We start from the raw sequence: 20,755 nt of genomic DNA, 5'->3' as shown, positions 1-20,755 counted from the left end.
AACTCTTGGAACACTGTATTTCTCTTGAGACTTATTTTCTTTAGACTCTGAGTGCCCTGAGAGCCATTAGGACCTCATGCTGGGCCCAGTGAGGGCCACAAGAGAAAAAGCTCAATGAATATTTGCAAAATAAAAGGATGGAGAATTTTCAGTCCTTCCAAATACCTACAAAACAGTCTCTGTGAATTATGCTGCCTGGGGTCCCAGTGAGTCCCACACGCCCCTGATCTGCTGTGTTACCCAAGCTAGTAACCATCCCTCTCTGGTCCGTACCAATAGAAGGGTAAGGATCATTTGCCCAGCCCTGCCCTGGAGCATGCCCTCTACCTTCTGGGTATCCTTTTCTTCATACCTTTGACTTTAAGGAAAGAGATTTGACCCCTGGGTGCACACTTCCCAGCCCACGGCACTCCCAGTGGTTTAACCCCTTCCTTCCCAATCCACAGCCTTTTGCGAAGGAAGGGGAACCAGCACTGGCAAATATTGACCCAAGTCCTTGAAGGTGGCGGGGAATGTACTGAGGGGACAGATGGAGAGAGGGCCCCACATGGGCTGGGGGAGGACGCCTCCTTAGTCTGCATACTCTGTACCTAAGGATTAGGTTGGGGGAGACCCTCCAGCCCCAGCCCCCTGTAATTGAAGGGCATTGAGGGGGCACTGGGGAGGAAGCAGTGGTAACAGCACTGGCCCATAGGAACCCACGGCCACTGGGAGTGAGCAGAGCACAGAGATGCTTCTCCCGTGCTGAGATCTCAATGCTCAGGGCCCCTCAGTATGGGATTAGCCTGTGTCCCAGGCCTGTGTTCCCAGGAGGCAGCGGCAGTGAGGGTCCAGACCTGGACATGAGGTTGGGACAGGACCTGTGTGCAGGAGAAGGTGGGGCTTTATCCTTGCTACCCTGGAGCTTGAGCAGGGGTAGCTGGGATGCCTCGGTTCAAAGCTTTGTGCACTGAACTTTAACAATTCAGACCCTATGGGCATTGGATGTAGGGCCTCAGGAGTGCTGCCTGGGTTCAGGTCAGGGCCCCTGCGCACCCTGGAGAACCTCGGATGTCTGGGTTCCAGGAGGAGCCAGTTGCGGTATGTGTGTGTGTATGGGGGGGGGGTGGACAGCTGTGTCCCTTTCTCCTCCTCCCCCCACTGTCAGCAAGCGCCGGCGCCACGGTGCCGTGCCTCCTCCTCAGCCTGTACCCAGCTTGGGGGTGGGGGTCAGCGGGGTCGTGGTGAGGGCGGCAAGGGACAAAGGGCGCTTGTCCGATGCCCGCCCTGACCTCGGCCGCCGCTTCCCGGACGCCCGGCCCGCCGCTGATTCACGCCCAGGCCGGCCGCAGCGCCCCGCGCCTGCCGCCCCCGGCCGGGCCGCCCCGGGGGGTAGGAAGTAGGGGGGGGCGAGGGGCGGCGCCGAGTCAACTTTCCCTCTTAAGCCCCGAAGGAATGTCGGCGGATTTCCTGAAACCCGACCCCGGCCGCCCGCCGGTCCTCCCGCCCCTCACCTGGACCTGCTCCCTCGGGAATGGCAGGAGGGGCGCGGGGGCTCACCTGGGGGGCCAGGGTCAAGTCCTCCTTCCGCTCCCGCCCCCAGCGGTCTCGTAGAGCGGAAGGGGGGGTGGGTGGGCAGCAACCAAGCCTTCTCGCTCTTCTCCGGCAACCTAGGCCAGCGCCCCAACCTCTCCAGCCTCAGTTTCCCCTTCCCCCAAAGGATGCGGGGAGTCCTTCTTTCCTGTTGCTCTTTAAGTGACGCCTGTTATGCCTGGTGCCCCATCCCATGCCCGCGTTTCTTTGCTTCTCTTGCTTGTATCTGGGCCCAGCCCCTTTCCCACCCTGAGCCTCAGTTTCCTCATCTGTAAATTGGACAATGCTACCGGTACTTCCTTATAGGGTTGCTGCAAGAACACACCTGGGAAGGGCTTTGTTTGCACTGAATGAAGTACAGTGACTGCGGAAGGCTTAGGCGCGCGGGGCTCTGGAATTGACATGTGTGGGCTTGAATCCTACCTCCGCTGAGGGGTCCTGGGGCTTAAGTTTCCCACCTGTGAAGTGGGGGACAGTGTTGGTCTTAACCAACGGCTGCTTCCCAAGGCACAGGGCCTAACGCGCGAGGGTTTAGACCCGGGGTTCCCTCGCTTTCGCGAAAACCGCGGGCTGGAGGCCCTCGGCGCAGGGTCGCAGCAGCGTAGCCCAAGAGGGGCGGGGCGGGGGAGGGGCCGCGCCGGGATCCAGATGTTCAGGGTCCGCCAGGCACAGCCGCGCCTGATTAAGCCACGTGGGGGCCGGCCGAGGCCGCGGAGATGAAAGCGCCGCGGCGGGCCGGGGAGGGGGTGCGCCAGCCCCCCCTCCCCGGGTCCCTTCCTCCTCGGCCGGAACCTGCGGCGCCCTCTGACCCACCGACCCCGCGTGGCTGCCGCCCCGTCTGTGGGGGCGGAGCGTAGACGGAAGCCAAGCCGCCGGCGGCGCGACCTCGGCAGGCACCTGCACCGGGCAAGCTAGCGAGGGACAGGGGACCTAAGCGTAGAGAGGCGCCCACACTACCCTGCCTGACAGAGGGGAAGCTAGGGAGACCTCTTAAACCGAGATACAGGGGGTTTCAATCTGTCACCTTGGAGTGTGGCAGTTATGGAAGCCAGAAATGTCCCTGCTTGTCCCCAAGTTTTCCCACAAGAATTAGGAATTTTAGCAGCACCCACACCCCGTACCTACATGCATCTCTGTGCCCCCTCTCATTCAGCCCTGGGCCGAGGGGCTTCCAGTCTGGGGGAGAGAGTGTTAGATCCCCCAACCCTGTGGATCAGGGCTGGGCCAGAAGGGGGCGAGGCTGGGGGACCCCTGAAGGGCCCGGAAAGGCTTCCTACAAGAGGCAAACCAATTGCAAAGTTACCACTCCTCTCACTTGGGTGTCAAAAGACTGGATGCCACAGACCTTCCCAAGGCCTTCACTTGACCCAGTCTTGTGACCCTCACGTCCCTCCATCTCCACTCTCTCGCTTCAGGACCATCACCCTCCTCTTCCAACACTCCCCTAGCCGCCTCAGGGCACTCAGTTACTTTTGCCTGGATTGCCCTCCCCACTTGGTCAGCTCAAACTTTGCCTTCTCGGGGAGGCCCTCGCTGAATCCCCTGGCGAATAGACACCCCATCCCAGCACCCAACTTATTTCCTTTTGGCCTCATAGCGCGGACTGAGATCCTCTAGCCCGTGCATACGAAGGAGGTGCCGTGGCACCCCCGAGATGGGACAGACGGCGGGGGATCACAGTCCACCTGCCCCACTCCACCCACTCCCCGACGGTGCCGCAGCGCAGCTCCCCCGCCCGTTCTCCGCATCCCCCGCCCCCCCTTCCCAGGCTGCCTCGCTCGGGTGACGTCAGCGACCCGGTCCCCGCCGCCGCTGCATCCTCCGTGCCTGCCAGGAGCCGGCGTCCCCCGAGCCCCTCGCGCCATGGCTTCGGTGGCGCTGATGCCGCTGCTGCTGCTGCTGCTGCTGCAGCCTCCACCTGCCACCCCCGCGCCGCCCGCCCGCGACCCCTTCGCCCCTCAACTCGGGGATACGCAGAGCTGCCAGCTGCGGTGCCGCGACCGCTATCCTGGTCCGCAGCTCTCGCAGGTGAAACGCATGCAGCGCCAGCGGGAGGACCCGAGACCTCTCTGGTGGGGGAGGGGTTGGGGATGCGGTTCCCTCAGTGGGGAACGCGAGACTGGGGTTCTTCGGAGGGGGAAAGAGTCGGAAATGGGGCTTCAGCAATGGAGGTGGGTCCCTCTGGTGAGGGAAGGGTTGGAGTCTCTTCTATTGAGGCAAGCGCACGGATCGGGTGTCCCTCGGATGGGGATGGGGAGTTGCTCCTCCCGCAGAGGGAGGGCTGGGGGGGGTCCCTCTGATGAGGGAGGGTTTGGAGATGCAAGTCCTTCTGATGAATGCGGAGTTGGGGGGTTCCCTCCAAGGGAGGGGCTGGGAGGGGACTGAGGTGTCTTGGGCTACCTCCCCGCCTCTGGCTGCCCTCTGCTGCGCAAAGACCCTCGGAGCGCCCATCCCCCACGTCCCTCAGGCCTGACGGTCCTCCTCCTCCACCTAAGCGACTTCCACATCCTCCTCCCTACCCCCCCCCCAGCTTCCAGCCCTCATTCACATCCTCAGCCCCCCACCCCCCCTGCTGGATCTCCATTTTCCCAGGCCAGAAAATATGACAATAGCCTCCTCCCTCCTTCCTGAGGCTTGAGAATCCACCTCAAATCTCTGCCCTCCTTCCTGGAGCCTTGGTGGGGGGAAGGCATTTCCCTCCATCTTATGCATTTTACAACCATTGCCGAAACCCAGTGTCGTCCACAGCCCACCCCGCTTCTCAAGCTCCCTCCCCTTCTTTCTTCCTCAAAGCTAAGAACCCCCACTAATATTCTTAGCCTTCTCCCCACCTCAATCTCTCTGGATTTGGTGCAGGGAGCGGGGGAGGAGAGGAGGGAGAGGACCACATATCTTCTACCTCCTGCTTTGAGCAGGTGCTTCCAGTGCACACCTCCTCCTGCCCCTCCCATTGACCTGAGCCCCGTGGCGCCCTCCCCCCCAGGCAGAGCTTGAGGAGGAGGACCCCTCTGAGTCCCCGTATGAGTATGACAGGGCTGTCCTGATCAGTGCTTGTGAGCGTGGCTGCCGCCTCTTCTCCATCTGCCGATTCGTGGCCAGGAGCTCCAAGCCCAATGCCACCCAGACTGAGTGTGAAGCAGGTGAGGGCTGGCTGGGTGGCCAGGGTGGGGAGGGGTGGCCTGGGAAGGGTCGCCCTTTAGTCAGCCCTCCTGCCCCCTCCCCACTTCATCCCACCCCCCAGCCTGTGTGGAGGCCTATGTGAAAGAGACGGAGCAGCAGGCCTGCAGCGAGGGCTGCTGGAGCCAGAACCCGGAGCCGGAGCCGGAGCCGGAGCCGGAGCCAGAGCCAGAGCAGAAGGTGGGCACCCTGCCGCCTGTGGCCCTGGGGTCGTCACCACTCTTCTCTACCCCCTCCCCGCAAACTTGCACTCATGTCCAGAGTCTCTCAAGCTCTGCAGTCCATTCTGGGCTTCCTGGGTGTCCTGGATGGAGTCATGACTCAAGCCTCAATGACCACCTCTGTGATATGTGAAGTACTCTCCCCTCCCGCCACCTTGCAAGTAGTAAATGGCAGAAAAAAGCCACTGTTTATCAATCATTTGATAAGCAGGCTCGGTCACAGCCTGTCCCAAATTCCTCATGCTACCTAGAGGCACCTGGGACAGAGTCACTCCCATTTCATGCCTACGAAGCAACTACCCATGTCCATACAGTAAGGGCTGTACCAGATGGAATTTAAAGCCAGTACCAAGGCTCATGACCACCTCTCCCCTCCCTCGTGTTCTGTGTTGTCAGAGCTGACTTTATTGGGCACTTACTGCATGCCAGGTGCCAGTCTAAGCACTTTCCTTGTGATGAACAGGTGGCCACTGTCACGGATAAGGGGGGGGGCTCAGAACTGAGTTTCAGGGGGGGCAACTCCCCCACCCCCACTGCAGGGAGAAATAATAATGGCTCACCTGAGTGCATCTAGGAAGCGCTATATCTGGGGAAACTAAGGCGCAGGAAATCATTCCTCACAGCCAGACACCCATGGGCTGATTCCCCAGAAAGCCCTTCCCCCTTCCCCCATTTTCCTCCACCCCCTCCAGCCTTCACTGTTCATAAAAGCACTGCGCTATCATTCCTTCCTCCTCTGCATTCTCTACTGAAGCTGTCAAAATAAGTATGATGATGGTGAAAAACCTAACAATAGCAGCTACCGCATATTAGGCACTTGTGCTGTGCCCTTGTCTAGTTGAACTCTCATAACAACCCCATGAGGGAAGAGAATCATCCCCATTTTAAGGTTCAGAGAGGGCAATCCACTTCTCCAAGGGCAACAGCAAGCCAAATGCAGCTCCTAGGCCTGTGTTCATTGTACGAAGCCCAACTGCCCCAAACCACTTAGTAAATTTCCAATCGTAGTGAATGCTCCCAGCTCCCCTCCCGTTGGTTAATGCCCCACCTTGGTGACATTTCTGTGCCTTGGGCCTTCCCTTGGCAGAGAAAGGTCCTGGAAGCTCCAAGTGGGGCCCTTTCACTCCTGGACTTGTTTTCTACCCTCTGCAATGACCTTGTCAACTCGGCCCAGGGCTTCGTCTCCTCCACCTGGACCTACTACCTGCAGACTGACAATGGGAAGGTGGTGGTGTTCCAGGTGAGGGGGTCTGGCAGGGGCCACACCAGTGTGGTGGGTGGGTGGTAAGGGTAAGAAGGTGGCATGCACTGGTTCTTGGCTCATGGGATGCAAAGTCCTCGGGTGGTCAAGGTTCAGACACAGCTAGATTCAGGGGTTGACTGGCTCACTCCCTTCTTTGACTCTGCTTTTCTTTGTTGTGGCTTCATTCCCCAGCAAGCTCTTCCCTCCCGATAGCTGGGAAGATGCCTAAGGCTCTAGATTATAACCGCTCTGAAGTTTTAACTACATTGGGGCTTACTTCGATTGGCCCTGGCTGGGTCATGTGACCATCTCTCAGCCAATCCCTGTGACTATTGGCTTGGTCAGGAGCTAAAAGATGGGGTCAAGATGAATTGAGATGCCCATAACAGCAGGGAACCACATCCCCGATGTCACAGCCCAGAGCCCCATGGAAAGGTGCCCTCTCTGCACCCAGTGGAACTATGGGCCAGTTGGCATGGGACAAGGTAGCCTGCATGGGACAGAGATGTGCTTCCCGGGGCTAAGGTGGTGCCTTTCTAAAATGGCTCTTCTGTGCTGTCTTGCTCCTGACCCAGACCCAGCCTGTGGTAGAGAGCCTGGGGCATGAAGGGGCCCGTCTGCAGCGAGTAGAGGTGACCTGGCGGGGATCCCACCCTGAGGCCTTGGAGGTACACGTGGGTAAGTTCTGAGGCGAGACCAGTGATCCTTCCACAGGTGGGTCCACTGCCATCGGGAGTCCTGGCAAATGAAGCTCTGGGAATGGGACTTCAATTTCTCAACTCTTTGAGTTCCTTGGTCCATCTCTCAGGTTTCCAGGATCCATCTCATGGTTCTGTGGTCTACTTCCCAGGATTCCATGGTCCATCTCCCAGGATTTTGTGATTCATCTTCCTACGTTCCATGGTCTGCCTCCTAGGCCTCCATGCTCTATCCCCAGAATTCCATGATCCATCTCCTAGAGTTCCATGGTCCATTTCCCAGGGTCCTCATTTATTCCAGGACTGCATGTCCCATTGCCATAGGTCCTGGCCTCCTTTCTCCTCTCCATGGCTGCTTTGGGCTCTTGGGGGAGGTCTGGGAATTGCTAAGAGTTGACCTGTCTCAGACCCTGTAGGCCCCTTGGACAAGGTGAGGAAGGCCAAGATCCGAGTCAAGACCAGCAGCAAGGCCAAGGTGGAGTCCGATGAACTGCAGGACAACGACTTCCTCAGCTGCATGTCCCGGTGGGTGGCGGGACCCTGGGGGTGGGATGGGAGTGGAGCTGGAGGGGAGGGTCTCCCAGACCCCACTGGGACCGCTGAGCATGCCTTCTGGGCGGGTCAGGCGCTCAGGGCTCCCCCGCTGGATCCTGGCCTGCTGCCTCTTCCTTTCTGTGCTGGTGATGTTGTGGCTGAGCTGCTCCACCCTGGTGACCGCACCTGGCCAGCACCTCAAGTTTCAGGTGGGCGGGGCCCGGTGGAGGGGTGGGAGAAGGGCTGCTGCCTGGTCCTGAGTTGGGCCACTCACTCTCCCCTGGAGGCAGGGTCCCCTGACCTGTTGTGTGACACTGGGCAAGTTTCTTCACTTCCTTATGAAATGGGGGGAACAAGGCCAAGCCACGGTCGGGGTGAGCTGAGATCAGGGGTGGGAAGGAGCCTTGGCAGGGTGGGAGCTCATTAGCCCTCCCTCCATCCCTCTTCCTCCCCCTGCAGCCCCTGACCCTGGAGCAGCACAAGGGCTTCATGGTAGAGCCAGACTGGCCCCTGTACCCTCCCCCGTCGCATGCTTTTGGGGACAGCCCCCCACCCTACAAGCTGAAGCTGGACCTGACCAAGCTGTAGGTCTCCATCCACCCATGCATTGCCAAGTGCAGGGGTTCCGCGAGCCTCACTTGCCCTGTGCCCAGGAGTCCAGACCAGGGTGGGACCATCCTTGGGCTCCTCTACCCCTGATCTTTATTCTTTCCCCAGTCCTGCCCCTTGCCCCTCTGAGCCCTGGGATTGCCATCCCCCCCTGGGGGGGGGCGGGATCTGGCCTCGGTTCCTTCCTGCTCCCTCCCTTCCCCAGAGTGTGCTACTTTTGTCTTCTATCTTGTAGCTTCTAGAGTATTTGAACCCCAGTTCTGTGCTGCCTTCCTCTTTTCTCTTTTCTCCCCTCTTGGAGAGTGAGGGCTGAAGGCACAGGGGAACCACCTTGTGCTAGGGCCCCCTCCTTTTACCCACTTCACCTCCGGAGATCCAGTCCCAAGAGAGGAGGCCCCTGAGAGAGGAGGTGGCAGGCAGCTCCATGCTGGGAGGGCGGCTGAGGCTGGGGTTGTAGCGTGGGGGTCGGGAGGAATAAACCATGTATATAAAAGATATTTTGGACTGAGCCTACTTCTGTTTGTCTTTCCTTCTGTCCTCGGAAGAATAGCCTGAGCATGGCCAGGACCCTTGGCCCCTTGGCCCTTTCTCAGATGGGGACCGTCCTGGTACCTCCCCATGGCACAAGGAAGGACAGCTCCTCTGCTGCCCAGCCCACATCACACTTCTGACTCGGGGTGTCCCTAGAAAAGTGGCCTTTGCTACCTGTGTGGCCCAGATGGGTCAGTACCCTTTCTTGCCTCCCTTTTAGGGTCCCTCCTGTGAGATGCCCAGGTAGAATCTTGAGGAAGATGCGTGGTAATGTGGCCACCAGGCTTCCATTCCTCTTTCTTTTGGGGGCAGAGCTCTGCTCCATTGGGAGCAGCTTCAGGGCACTGACGGGTCTTAATCCCCTTCCTTATCCAAGGGGTCCATACTTGGCATTAAAAAAAATTTTTTTTAAATATTTATTTGTTTCTGAGAGACAGAGAGACAGAGCACAAGCAGGGGAGGGCCTGAGTGACAGAGTGAGAGGGAGACACAGAATCAGAAGCAGGATCCAGGCTCCAAGCTGTCAGCACAGAGCCCGACGCGGGGCTGGAACTCAAAACCTGTGAGGTCATGACGTGAGCTGAAATCGGACTCTTAACTGACTGAGACACCCAGGTGCCCCATCCTTGGCGTTCTGACCCGTACTTTGCATTTGAGAGGAGGCTTGCAGGACAGGAGCAGCCTCCCCTAATGAGGCCACAGCCATAGCTCTCCGTCCTTCCTGTCTCTGTCCATCCTGCGGATTCCCTGAGATCCTTTCAATATATGCTCTTTTAGCTTCAGCCAGCTGGAGTTGTTTCTGTTGCTGGCAACCAGAGAATGGTGGGGCGAGTTTGGGGCGAGGGGTGTGGTGGTCAATGGGTGGCAGTTTCCCGGAGCTAATGGACATCTATGGATGACAAGTGGGGTGGGGGAGGGGTTTAGAGCGAACCAAGTGGGGCTGAAAATCAGCCCATCCACGCTTCACCTTGCCTTGTGTCCCACCTTGCCTTGGGCTCTCTGCCTTTTGCTAGAGTCAGCCAGGCATGGGGTGGGGATGGGATGGGGGTGGGGGCCCCCCAGGCCGGAGGTGGGAGGAGGGAAGAGCGAGAAGTCAGAGTGTTTCTTTTCTGGTGTCCGTATCCCCCAACCTCCAGCCTGTGCGTGGTCACAGCTCCTCGCTGTTGCTCACCCAGGGCGCCGTGCTGCCTCTTGTTGGCTACCCAGCCCTGCCCACGCCTCTGCAGGCGTACCTTCACTACAATTCCCGAAGCATCCATCCTGAGCAGCTCCTGCCTGCTTCCCGCACCCTCCCCAACACCACGAGCATCAGGATTCAACACAGAGACAAGCCAGCCCCCAAGGGATTGTTCTGGGGCCTGGTGGGGTTGCAAGGCAGCCCCTTGGAGTGCTGCCAAGAAGCGGCACCTGGGCGGCGGTAAGAAGCCACAGCAGGCCAGCGCTGTCCAGTAGAAGTTTCTGCAATGATGGAAACATTCTGTCTGCAACACCCCCAGCCAATGACATTACAGGTCCCTTACGATGTGGCCAGTGAGACTGAAGACTTCATTTCTCATTTTATTTACTTAGAGTTAGTGTGCATTTAAAGCTTTCCCCCTATTTTTGTGTGGTGGTAAACATATATATATGCGCATATGTATATATATATTTCACATATTTTAATCCATTTTTAAGTGTACAATTCTATGGCATTAGGTTCGTCCACAAAGTTGTGTGACCATCACCACTACTTAAGTGGCTACTGTAGGGGCACCTGGGGGACTCAGTCAATTAAGCTTCTGACTCTTGGTTTCAGTTCGGGTCATAATCTCACGGCTTTATGGGTTCAACTCCTGCATCAGGCTCTGCGCAGACAGTGTGGAGTCTGCTTGGGATTCTCCTCTCTCTCTCTGTGTCTCTGTCTCTGTCTCTGTCTCTCTCTGCCTTTCCCCTGCTTTTCTCTCTCAAAATAAATAAATAAACTTTAAGAAAATGGCTACTGTAATTGCTCAGTCCAGCTCAAAGGGGACTCTAGCGGTCCTTTCCCTTGCATACCTGCCTTGCCCACGGCCTCCCACCTCAATGGCTCCGAACACCTGGGTGGCACCTTGAGTCTTCCCTGTCCTCCTCCGCCTTATCCCATTGGCAGAGTCTGTCTCCCCCCTCCTCCAACCCACATGCTTTTCTTTATTGCCATGGCAACCAGAAAGGTCTAAGCCACTACTGCTTCTCCACCAACAACTGCACCTGCCTCCCCCTGGGGCTCCCTGCTTCCCCTCCAGCCCCCCTCCGTGCAGCAGCTTGGAGCGGCCAAGATAAAGCAATCTGATCCCAGATGGCGCCCCCTTCTGGGGTTTACTGCTGCCAGGAGGAGTCTAAACGTCCACATGTACCAGTGAGGCAACCCACAGTCTGGCCCCAGTCGCATCTCCAGTCACTTCTGTGGAGGCTCTCGCCATCGCTCACCATGCTCTCCAGCCACACTGGCTCTCTCTGGATTCCTCGAGCCTATCTTGTTCCTTCCTGTCCCGGGGCCTTTGCGTTTGCATGTGCCTAGGCCAGGAACTCCCTCGTGGCCCTGCTCTGCCCACGTTCTCTTCTGAAAGGGCTTCGCCTCAGCAAAACGCTTCCTGGCTTCCTCAGACTACTCCTCCAGGACCCCCTTCCCCCCGCGTTCGGCTCCTGCGCTTGCGCCTACCACACTTACAGTTGATGAATGATCACGTGTTTCGATGTCGGCCTTCTTTAGCGTAATTTTATAAACTCAATGAAGGCAGCTCCCAGGGGCTCACGTGTGACCAGGCATCACGGAGTAGGTGATTATTAATCAATCAATCAATTAATTATGTTTGTTGGAATGTCTCCCTATTTCTCAGACCCTAGAAGGAGCCTTATCTGGTCAAGTCCATTCCGTACATGGGGGTAGACATTGTCCCTCCCCTGCTGATCACCACCCCCTCGCTATGAGTCATTATTGCCCTCAGACACCACCAGATTTCCTCTATCATTTATTTATTTATTTATTTATTTATTTATTTAAATTATAGAGAGGGGCGGGGAGAGGGGCAGAGGAAGAGAGAGAATCTTAAGCAGGTCCCGTGCTCAGCATGGAGCCCAACACAGGGCTCGATCCCATAACCCTGGGACCGTGACCTGAGCTGAAATCAAGAGTTTGGACACTCCACTGACTGAGCCAGCCAGGTGCCCCTATTTGTTTATTTTTAAGATTTTTATTTTTAAGTGATCTCTACACCCAGCATGGGGCTCGAACTCACAACCCCGAGATTAAGAGTCACATGCTCCCCCGACTGAGCCAGCCCGGCTCCCTACCTCTGCTTACCTTGCAAAGCCTTTCAATACTTGCCAACCTGGCAGCCACTTTTCCTGTTGTGTCTCTCCCACCTTTAGGTTTGAAGATAAAATGGGTCCTGTCCCCCCTGTTCCCTGCAGTAATATCAGCCAATGGTTTAACCTCTGGGCCTTTGGTATAGCTTCTCCTTCTGCTCGGAACGCCTTCGTGGATTTGGCAGGGATCTGCCTGTCACCTGTCTCCCTCTTCTTGCTCCTGAACGGAGCCCCGGCTTGGCTTGACCAAGCTCATGGGGGGAAGCTGAGCAGCATGACCCAAGCCTTCTCAGGCACTGGTGGGGTTTACTGGGAGAGAGACCCACACTGGTAGCTGGGGCTGCTGAGCGGGGAGGAGGATGGGAGCCTGGAGCTGCCGACGGCCATTTGTTACTACAGCAACAGAGCCTCCCGGATGGATGGAGAGAGACCGTGCCTTCACGCCACCGCTGGAAATCCTGGATCAAACGTGCCTGAAGTCTACTCTGTCCCTCCATGTTTGCCTGAAGCCAGTTTGCGTTGGGCTTCATGGAACTGAAAAGATGTGACTGGCCCCAGGCTCTGTGCCCTCCCTCCCCTCTCTCAAGATGGAGCCCCCGAGGGCTCAAGGTTTTCTGTGTGTATGTTTTGATGCCATATGTCTAGCATATTAATTCTCGAAGCTCTGGTGACCAGTCCGGGACTGGGCCCGGAGCCGGTGCCTCAGAGTTGTGAGATGAATAATGCCAGGTGGTGTGGGTAGGAACTAGGAGTTCTGTGCTGTGTGGGGTGGGGGAGAGGAGTCCCTTTAAAATGTGTGGTGACTGATGGGTGCCCAGAGGGGGCGGCAGCTGAGTTGGGCTTTGAGGGATGGCTGGAATCTGAGAAGGGATGGTGTCCCGGATACGTGGGTGTGTTAGAGGTGTCAGGGTGTGCGTGTGTGTATGGGAGGTGTGTGAGTGTGTGTATGTGGAGGGGAAAGCAATATTCACTTATTTTTTTTAAATTTTTTTAAATTTATTTCTAGGAGAGAGAGAGACAGCGTGAGCAGGGGAGGGTCAGAGAGAGAGGGAGTCACAGACTGAACAGGCTCCAGGCTCTGAGCTGGCAGTCAGCACAGAGCCCGACGCGGGGCTCGAACCCACGAACCACGAGATCATGACCTAAGCGAAAGTCGGACGCTTAACTGACTAAGCCACCCAGGCGCCCCAATATTCACTTATATCCTCTACCCCTTGTAGGGCTTTGCTCACTGCCCACGAGGGCTGCATGGCCTGACCCCTGCCACCTCCTGCCTGCTTCTCCCTCTACTTTCCTCTCTTCTTGCTACAGCACGTACCTCAGGGCCTTTGCACTGGTCTGCCCTCTATCTAGAATTCTTCTTCCCTAGATTATCTGGCCTTATCCCTGGATTCTTTTTTTTTTTTTTTTTGTCTGATATTACTTCCTCCCTGAGGCCTCGTATTTCAACTCATCACCCACTGAGTCTTTCTCCTTCATTGACTTGCTTTTGGCTTCATGGTTTGTCTCCTCCCCCACCCCAAAAGGAACATGGTGCAAGGGCATGGTTGGGTCTGGCGTGACCCCAATATCCCTACCGTCTAACTTGAGGAATGCCCCAGCCGGGCCACCAGGAATCGCTGGGGGAGACACACCAAGGGTCAGACAAACACCTTTGGACCCTTCTGCCAAGTCACCCCTGTCCCCTTCTCGGAGTCTCAGGGAGTGAGAGGGCCCTTTGCCTCCGTCCGGAGCTCCTCCAAAGAGTAGGGGCCCGCAGAAGTGACCTTGTGGAAGAGCTCTGACTCTCTCTAGCTCTCTGAGCCTCAGTTTCCTTGTCTGTCCCCCCAGCTCTGTGAGTCGTCTGGGAAGCTGCCCCCTGTGCCCCATCCTCTGCCTTCCGCACTGATAGAGACCTGATGGAGGGTGGGTGGCTGGCTGGCGTCACGGCAAAAGGCAGGAGCACCCGTGTGTCTGGGTAGTGTGGTGTTGCCATGGCAACTGGTGGTCCTGCTTCCCTGGTGACGGCCTGAGTTCTGGGCCCAGAAGTGGTAATCTGCAGAGGAAGGCAGGGAGGTGTCCCTGGCAACGTTCACAAACACTTGGAGGAAAGAATGGGGACTCGTGTCTTTCCCTTTGGGGCAGGGGTAGCGGTGCGAGTTCAGGCTAGGCCCCAGGTAGGGGCTGTCCAAGTGCCTTCTCAGGGCCAGGCGTGCACCCAGTGGAGGGGCCTTGAGGAGTCCTGTGTCACGTCACACGGCCCGCTACCCCCTTCACACCTAGTCCTGCCAGGCTGCACGCAGCTCCTGGCACTCTGCCCCCTCGGGGTCCCCACATCCGTTGTTCCCTCTGCCTCAGTTTCTGCTCTCCTCCTGGCCGACTCTTCAGCTGAATATCGTCTCTGACCTCCTGGCTCAGCCTGGCCCCTCTAAGTCACTACGCCCCAAATCAAGCCTCTATCATGTTGACAATTAAGTTATTGCTTCTTTGCTTGTGTGATGATTGGTTTAATAAATGTTCCCCCTGCCAGATGCGACGCGCTAGCAGCCTCAGTCACAGCTGTGTCCCACACACCAAAGAGGCTGCTCTCAATACATCATTGTCGACACTCTCCCTTCTCACTCCAAGCCTTGCCCACATCACCCCAGACAATGTGGTCTCATCTCTGTCCCTCAGGCTCTTTCTGGCACCAGGCTTGGGCCCCAAATGTTACTTCCACCTGGAACGTCCTGAAACATCCTGGGCCCTTCTACAATGCTCTGGAATGTTCCAGAACATCTTAGAAGAACATTTTGTCCCCTGCTCCTATTAAAGCTGGCACACCACCTTCTCCAAGAGGCTCTCCCTAACCTACTGGCTAAACTAGTCCTCCTCACCTGGTCACCCTCAGCCCATTGCCCTTATGAGTTACTGTCATCGGGAAAGGCCTTGGTCGTTGATCCATTTTGTGTGTCTCAGGTGTGTCTTATGTATTATAGAGGCGCCTGGGTGGCTCAGTCGGTTGAGTGTCCGACTTCGGCTCAGGTCATGATCCCGTAGTTCGTGAGTTCAAGCCCTGTGCTCGGTTCTGTGCTCACAGTGCAGAGCCTGGAGGCTGCCTCAGATTCTGTGTCTCCCTCTCTCTCAGCTCCTCCCCCACTCACACTCTTTCTCTGTCTCTCTCAAAAATAAATAAACATTAAAAAAAAAAGAATATACACTGTAGGATATTCTGGAGCATGAGCACAAGGATCTTGTCTGGCATGCTTACAGTTGAATTCCCAGCTCCTAGGAACATAGGAGGTGCATACTAAGTGTGTGTTGATTGAATGGAGGGGGTCAGGGATGATACCAGGGGTTGGTGCTCAGCTCCAGAGTAGGACAGCTCTGACACCGTCCTGCTGGGACCTTGGGAGAGTTACTTACCTCTCTGAGCCCCAGGGTCTTTCTGCCATTTATTTATTTTTTAATTTTAGAGAGAGAGTGTGTATGAGCAGGAGAGAAGGGAGAGAATCCTAAGCAGGTTCCACGTTGAGCTTGGTTCCATCTCATGACCTGAGCCTGAATCAAGAGTCAAACGCTCAAATGACTGAACCACCCAGGGTGCCCCTCTTTCTTTCTAATTGAAGTGTAGGTTACAAATGGCAAGGTGAGCCCATTTTTACTGTACAGCTCTGTGAATATTTACACTCTCCTGTGAAGCAAATACAAAACATCCCAGCTCCGGGGGGACTCCCTCATGGTCCCTTCCAGTTGGTTTCCCCCTAGAGGTAGACTTAGATCTGACCTCTATCACCTTGGCTCCATCTGACCAATTTCCTTTTTGGCTTGTTTTTTAATAAGTCGGCTTTAATGAGGCATAATTGACATCCAGTAACACAACCATTCTTAAATACCCAGTTCGATGAGTTTTGACAAATGTAAACCTCCCTGTTGCTCCATCACCAAGATATTAGAACATCCCATTACCCTAAGTGCTGGGCGGCCAGGAAGGCTCCCTGGAGGAGGAGACCTGCATTGGGTGTGGAAATTGTGGATGGATGCACAGAGACCACTCTGACCTTCCCCTCTGTCATGCCTGAGTGCACAGTTTCTTGTGGCTGCCAATAACAGATGACCACAAACCGGTGGCTTAAAGGGATAGAAATTTATTCCCTCCCTGTCCTGGAGGCCAGAAGTCTGAAATCAAAATGTTGGCAGGCAGGCTACCTCTGAAGGCTCTAGGGGAGAATGCTTCTTTGCATCGTCCAGCTCTGGTCGCCGCAGGTGTTCCTTGGCTTGTGACATCACCTCAATTTCTGTCTCTGTCTTCACATGGGCTTCTCTCTGTTTGAATTTCCCTTTTCTTTTTTTAGAACTATTTTATTTTTAAGTAATCTTTATGCCCAACATGGGGCTTGAACTTGCAACTCTGAGATCAAGAGGTCCACACTCCACTGACTGAGCCAGCCAGGCACCCTTGATTTTTCTTCCCCCAACTTTTTTTTTAGTTTATTTATCTTTTTTTTCTTTTTGGCAGAGGGACTGAGTTTATTTATATAATGTTTATTTATTTTTGAGAGAGTGTGAGCAGGGGAGGGCAGAGAGAGGGAGACACAGATCCAAAGCAGGCTCCAGGCTCTGAGCTGCCAGTGCAGAGCCCGATGTGGAGCCCTAATCCACGAATTGTGAGATCATCAGCCGAACTGGGATCATGACTCAGACGCTTAACTGACTGAACCATCCAGGCGTCCCATGAGTTTTCCTCTTTTTACGAGGGTACCAGTAGGTTAGGGCCCACTGACGCCAAGGTGAGCTCATCTTGAGATCCTCACTTTAATTGTATCTGCCAAGACTCTTATTCCAAAGAAAGGGCATTTTGAAGTTCCAGGTAGGTATGTCTTTTGCGGGGGGTGGGGGTGGGTGGGGTGCACCATTCAACCAGTATACTGAGAGTTTGTTCAATGCTTTTTCAGTGAGACTGTTCACCCAGAGGCAGGGCTCTCTTAGTTTCGTCTGGTGCATGTGTCCGATGCCCCCCATGGCATCTGGTGCACAGGAGGCTGTCAGTGAGTACTTGCTGAATGCTTGAATCAAAGAAAGGAGAAAGGGAGTCAGCATGGGGCTCTGGAAAGGGCTTGAGCCTCAGAGTCAGAGAGTGGGTCCCATTTCTTGCTTCTGAGCCTTGGCAGGCTGCTTCCGCGGTCTGAACCTCAGTTTTCCTGTTTTGCAAGGTCATCATGAAGACAAGGGTAAATGTCTGGGGGTCACCAAGCACCCAGTAGGACCCTAAGAAGGTGGGGGTGGCAGGTAGCTATGGGGTGGGGGGAGGCAGGCAGGTAACGTTCTAGGCTGCATGTGAGTTAGAGAAGGTGGACCTCACTCACATCTGACTTAAGGAGGTGCTGGATGTGCTGCCAGCTGGGGTGACAAAGAGCAAGATCAAGGACGACTGTGTTTATTCTTCACTGAGCCCCATGCACAATCCTGGGAGGAAGTGGTCTATATGCTCCTCCTTTTTTTTTTTTTTCCACTGAGGCAAGATTCACGTCTTCACATAATGTAAAATTCATCATTTTTTTAAAATGTTTCTTTTTTATTTATTTCTAGGAGACAGAGAGAGAGACAGCATGAGCAGGGGAGGGTCAGAGAGAGAGGGAGTCACAGACTGAAACAGGCTCCAGGCTCTGAGCTGGCAGTCAGCACAGAGCCCGACGCGGGGCTCGAACCCACGAACCGCGAGATCATGACCTGAGCGAAAGTCGGACGCTTAACCGACTAAGCCACCCAGGCGCCCCTAAAATTCATCATTTTATTTATTTATTTATTTAAAAAAATTTTTTTAATGTTTTTATTTATTTCTAGGAGAGAGAGAGAGAGAGACAGCTTGAGCAGGGGAGGGTCAGAGAGAGAGGGAGTCACAGACTGAAACAGGCTCCAGGCTCTGAGCTGGCAGTCAGCACAGAGCCCTACGCGGGGCTCGAACCCACGAACCGCGAGATCATGACCTAAGCGAAAGTCGGACGCTTAACCGACTAAGCCACCCAGGCGCCCCTTCATTTTAAAGTGAACAATTCAGGGGCACCTGAGTGGTTCAGTCGGATGAACGTCGGACTTCAGATCAGGCCATGAGCTTACGATTTGTGAGTTTCAGTCCTGCGTTAGGCTTGATGCTGTCAGCGCAGAGCCTGCTTTGGGTCCTCCGTGCCACCACCCCACCTCTGCCCCTCCCTTGCTTGCTCTCTCTCTCTCAAAGATAAATAAACATTAAAAAAATAAAGTGGACAATTCAGTGGCATTTAGTGAATTCACAATGTCATGTGACTACCATAGCTAGGAAGAGAAGAGAGTCCTCACCCTGGGAGTCAACATTCCAGGGGGAGGATGGAAATACATGGAAATTCCTCAAAAAGTTCCTCATAGAGCTACCCTGTGAACCAGCAGTTTCACTCCTAGAGATGTGCCCGAGAGATGTGAAAACAGGACATTTGTGTACACACGGTCACAGTAGTGCTTGTCACAGTCACAAAAAGGGAACAACTCAAATGTGCATCAATGGATGAATGAGTAAGTGAAAGGTATTCCATCTGTACTATAGACCAATTACTCAGTCATTAAAAGGAATGAAGCACTGATACATACTACAAAGTGGAGGAAGTTTGAAACCGTTATACTAAGTAAAATAAGCCTGACCTAGAAGGACACATATCGTCTGATCCCATTTATGTGAAATGTCCCAAACAGGCAAATTCATAGAGGCAGAAAGCAGATGGGTGGCCAGGGGCTGGGAGAAGGGGATGGGGAGCGACTGCTCATGTGGATGGGAAAAATGGGGTTTCCTTTTGGGACAATGGAAGTGTTTTGGAACTAGGGAAATGTCATGCTCATATGACATCGTGAGTGCACTAAGTGCCATTGAATTGTATCGTATAAAATGGTGAATTTTATGGTATGGGAATTACATCTCAATTTTCTTCTTTTAATATATTTTAATTTATTTTTATTTTTAATATATATTTTTAATGTCTTATTTATTTTTGAGAGAGAGAGAGAGACAGCGTGAGCAGGGGAGGGTCAGAGAGAGAGGGAGATACAGAATCTGAAGACAGGCTCCAGGCTCTGAGCTAGCTGTCAGCACAGAGCCCAATGCAGGGCTCGAACCCACGAACCGTGAGATCATGACCTGAGCTGCCACGGGGACACTTTAAACATGGGAAAACCGAGGGATAAAGAGCTGGAGTGTCCTGCCCAAGGCCTTGAAGCTTGTAAAAAGTAGGTGCAGAACTAAGGGTAACAACAAAAGTAGTGAGTATTTATTCGATGTTGACTGTTTAGTTTATAGGGAAGCAAAAGGAGGCACTGGGAAAACCAGCAGCCTGTTTCTGAGGCCACTCTGTGGTGAAGGGCAGACAGGGTAGACGGTAGCCCCAGCCCGAGGCTGTACTAAAACGGGGCATCCCCTGGCTCCCAGATCTCCATTTCCTCCTCTGTAACACCTGGGGGTTACAAGGAGGCCTCTGAGTTCTGACCTGGGGCCACAAGTCCCACAGCTGGTCTGGAGCAGGGGAGCAGGTGGTGAGGCCCCCGCCTCTGGGAGAGCAATGCCAGCTGTGGGCCAGATGGCGGCCAGGCCTGTGGACGCTGCCTGCCGTGTCCTGCCTCCGAGCTCTGCCAGACCACAGGTCAGCATTATTGGATGAGGGTGTGCAGTAACCTTCGTGGGCCGTCCAGGTCCCCCACCTGCTAGGTCCTCCATCTGCCTGTGTCCCATCCCTGGTATGGCAGCCAATCAGACTCAGGTCAAGAACCCTGGGGGAGGTCGCTGGCCTCGCTCTGCCTCACTCTCGCATTCCATCTGCTGCCTCTTCTGTTAGCTCCACCTGCAAAGTACATCCCAGCTAGGACCATTTCTCACCTCTTCCCAAGTGATGAACCCCATCACTTGGACTAAAATACTTGCCCCCTAAGTAATGTCCCTAATTCAAGATATTGCCTCTGGCTGTTGGTGTTGGTTACATCCCCTCTGCTCACAAGCCCCCTCTCTCTCCTCATTTCATGCAGGGGAAATGCTTCCACAGTGGTCCACAAGGTCCTCTGTGACCTAAAGCACCACTCATTGCCTCCCACCCCATCTTCTCTTCCCCTCTCCCTCTCCTTCAATTTTCCTTTGCTAGGCAACACTCCAGGCATGCTCCTGCCTCAGGGGCTTTGCACTGGCTGTCCTGTGCCACGTGATCTTGGAATACCTGGTATGTCCATTGCACCATGCCTCTGTAGTGTGCCACATGTGAGCACACAGCCAGGGGCCCAGTGAAACTCTTCTCGCTTATCTTCAGCCGTATGTCTGTGTGTCTGACATGTGGGTCGAATCTTGGTGTTTATGAAGTGTGAGTGCATATGGATGTCATTGACTACAGCCGTATGTGTGGCGGGCGTGTGAGCTGTAGGTCTCTGCCGAGCAGGGTTTGATGCCTGCATGTGGTTCATCTGGAACAAAGGCTCAAGTGGCAGGCCGACCTCGGGTGGGCAAGGGTGTGTGTGTGTGTGCAGAGCTTGCCAGAACTTGAGCTGGTCATGCATGCACACACTTAACATTTACTGAGCGCTTATTGTGTGCTGGAGAAGTCAGCAGGACCTCTCAGCACCTGATATCTGTCAACTTGCACAATGTCAACTCCTGAGCATTTAACACGAATGACTGAGTATCTACTGTGTACCACCCGATCCTCTGCTGCAGATGGATCCGAGTCTGGTTCTATCAGCGGGAGCCCGCTCATGCAGGCCCCCTGCTTCCTCCTTGCCGCTTGCATTGTGTACCCACTTCTCCTGGTGCTGATTGCAGGGAAAGCTCTGAACTTCATTTGGACCCTTGGACCTGGCTGGAGGCTGCACAAGGGAGGGTTGGAGAG

General features: G+C 55.0%; 2 protein-coding genes across 2 annotated transcripts in view; both read left to right on the top strand.

Annotated features, from left to right (window-relative positions):
• Positions 1-3,385: 3,385 nt before the first annotated feature.
• Positions 3,386-8,563, top strand: TMEM59L (transmembrane protein 59 like). Its single transcript, XM_039228264.1, has 8 exons — positions 3,386-3,600; positions 4,556-4,712; positions 4,814-4,929; positions 6,058-6,210; positions 6,789-6,891; positions 7,319-7,436; positions 7,537-7,654; positions 7,905-8,563. Exons 1-8 carry the CDS (start codon positions 3,436-3,438, stop codon positions 8,031-8,033), a joined length of 1,059 nt encoding a protein of 352 aa, XP_039084195.1. The 5' UTR covers positions 3,386-3,435; the 3' UTR covers positions 8,034-8,563.
• The window catches only part of KLHL26 (kelch like family member 26), a 46,418-nt gene continuing 31,006 nt past the window's right edge, over positions 5,344-20,755 (top strand). Inside the window, exon 1 of the mRNA XM_039228259.1 lies at positions 5,344-5,349. The gene's annotated coding sequence lies outside the window, so the exon portion shown is untranslated. The remainder of the gene's footprint in view (positions 5,350-20,755) is intronic.

The sequence above is a fragment of the Hyaena hyaena genome, unplaced genomic scaffold (genome assembly GCF_003009895.1).
Source record: "Hyaena hyaena isolate Hyena2069 unplaced genomic scaffold, ASM300989v1 scaffold_30, whole genome shotgun sequence".
Taxonomy (NCBI): Eukaryota; Metazoa; Chordata; class Mammalia; order Carnivora; family Hyaenidae; genus Hyaena; species Hyaena hyaena.
The sequence above is the reverse complement of the archived record's forward strand: the minus strand, read 5'-3'. Positions and strand labels throughout refer to the sequence as shown.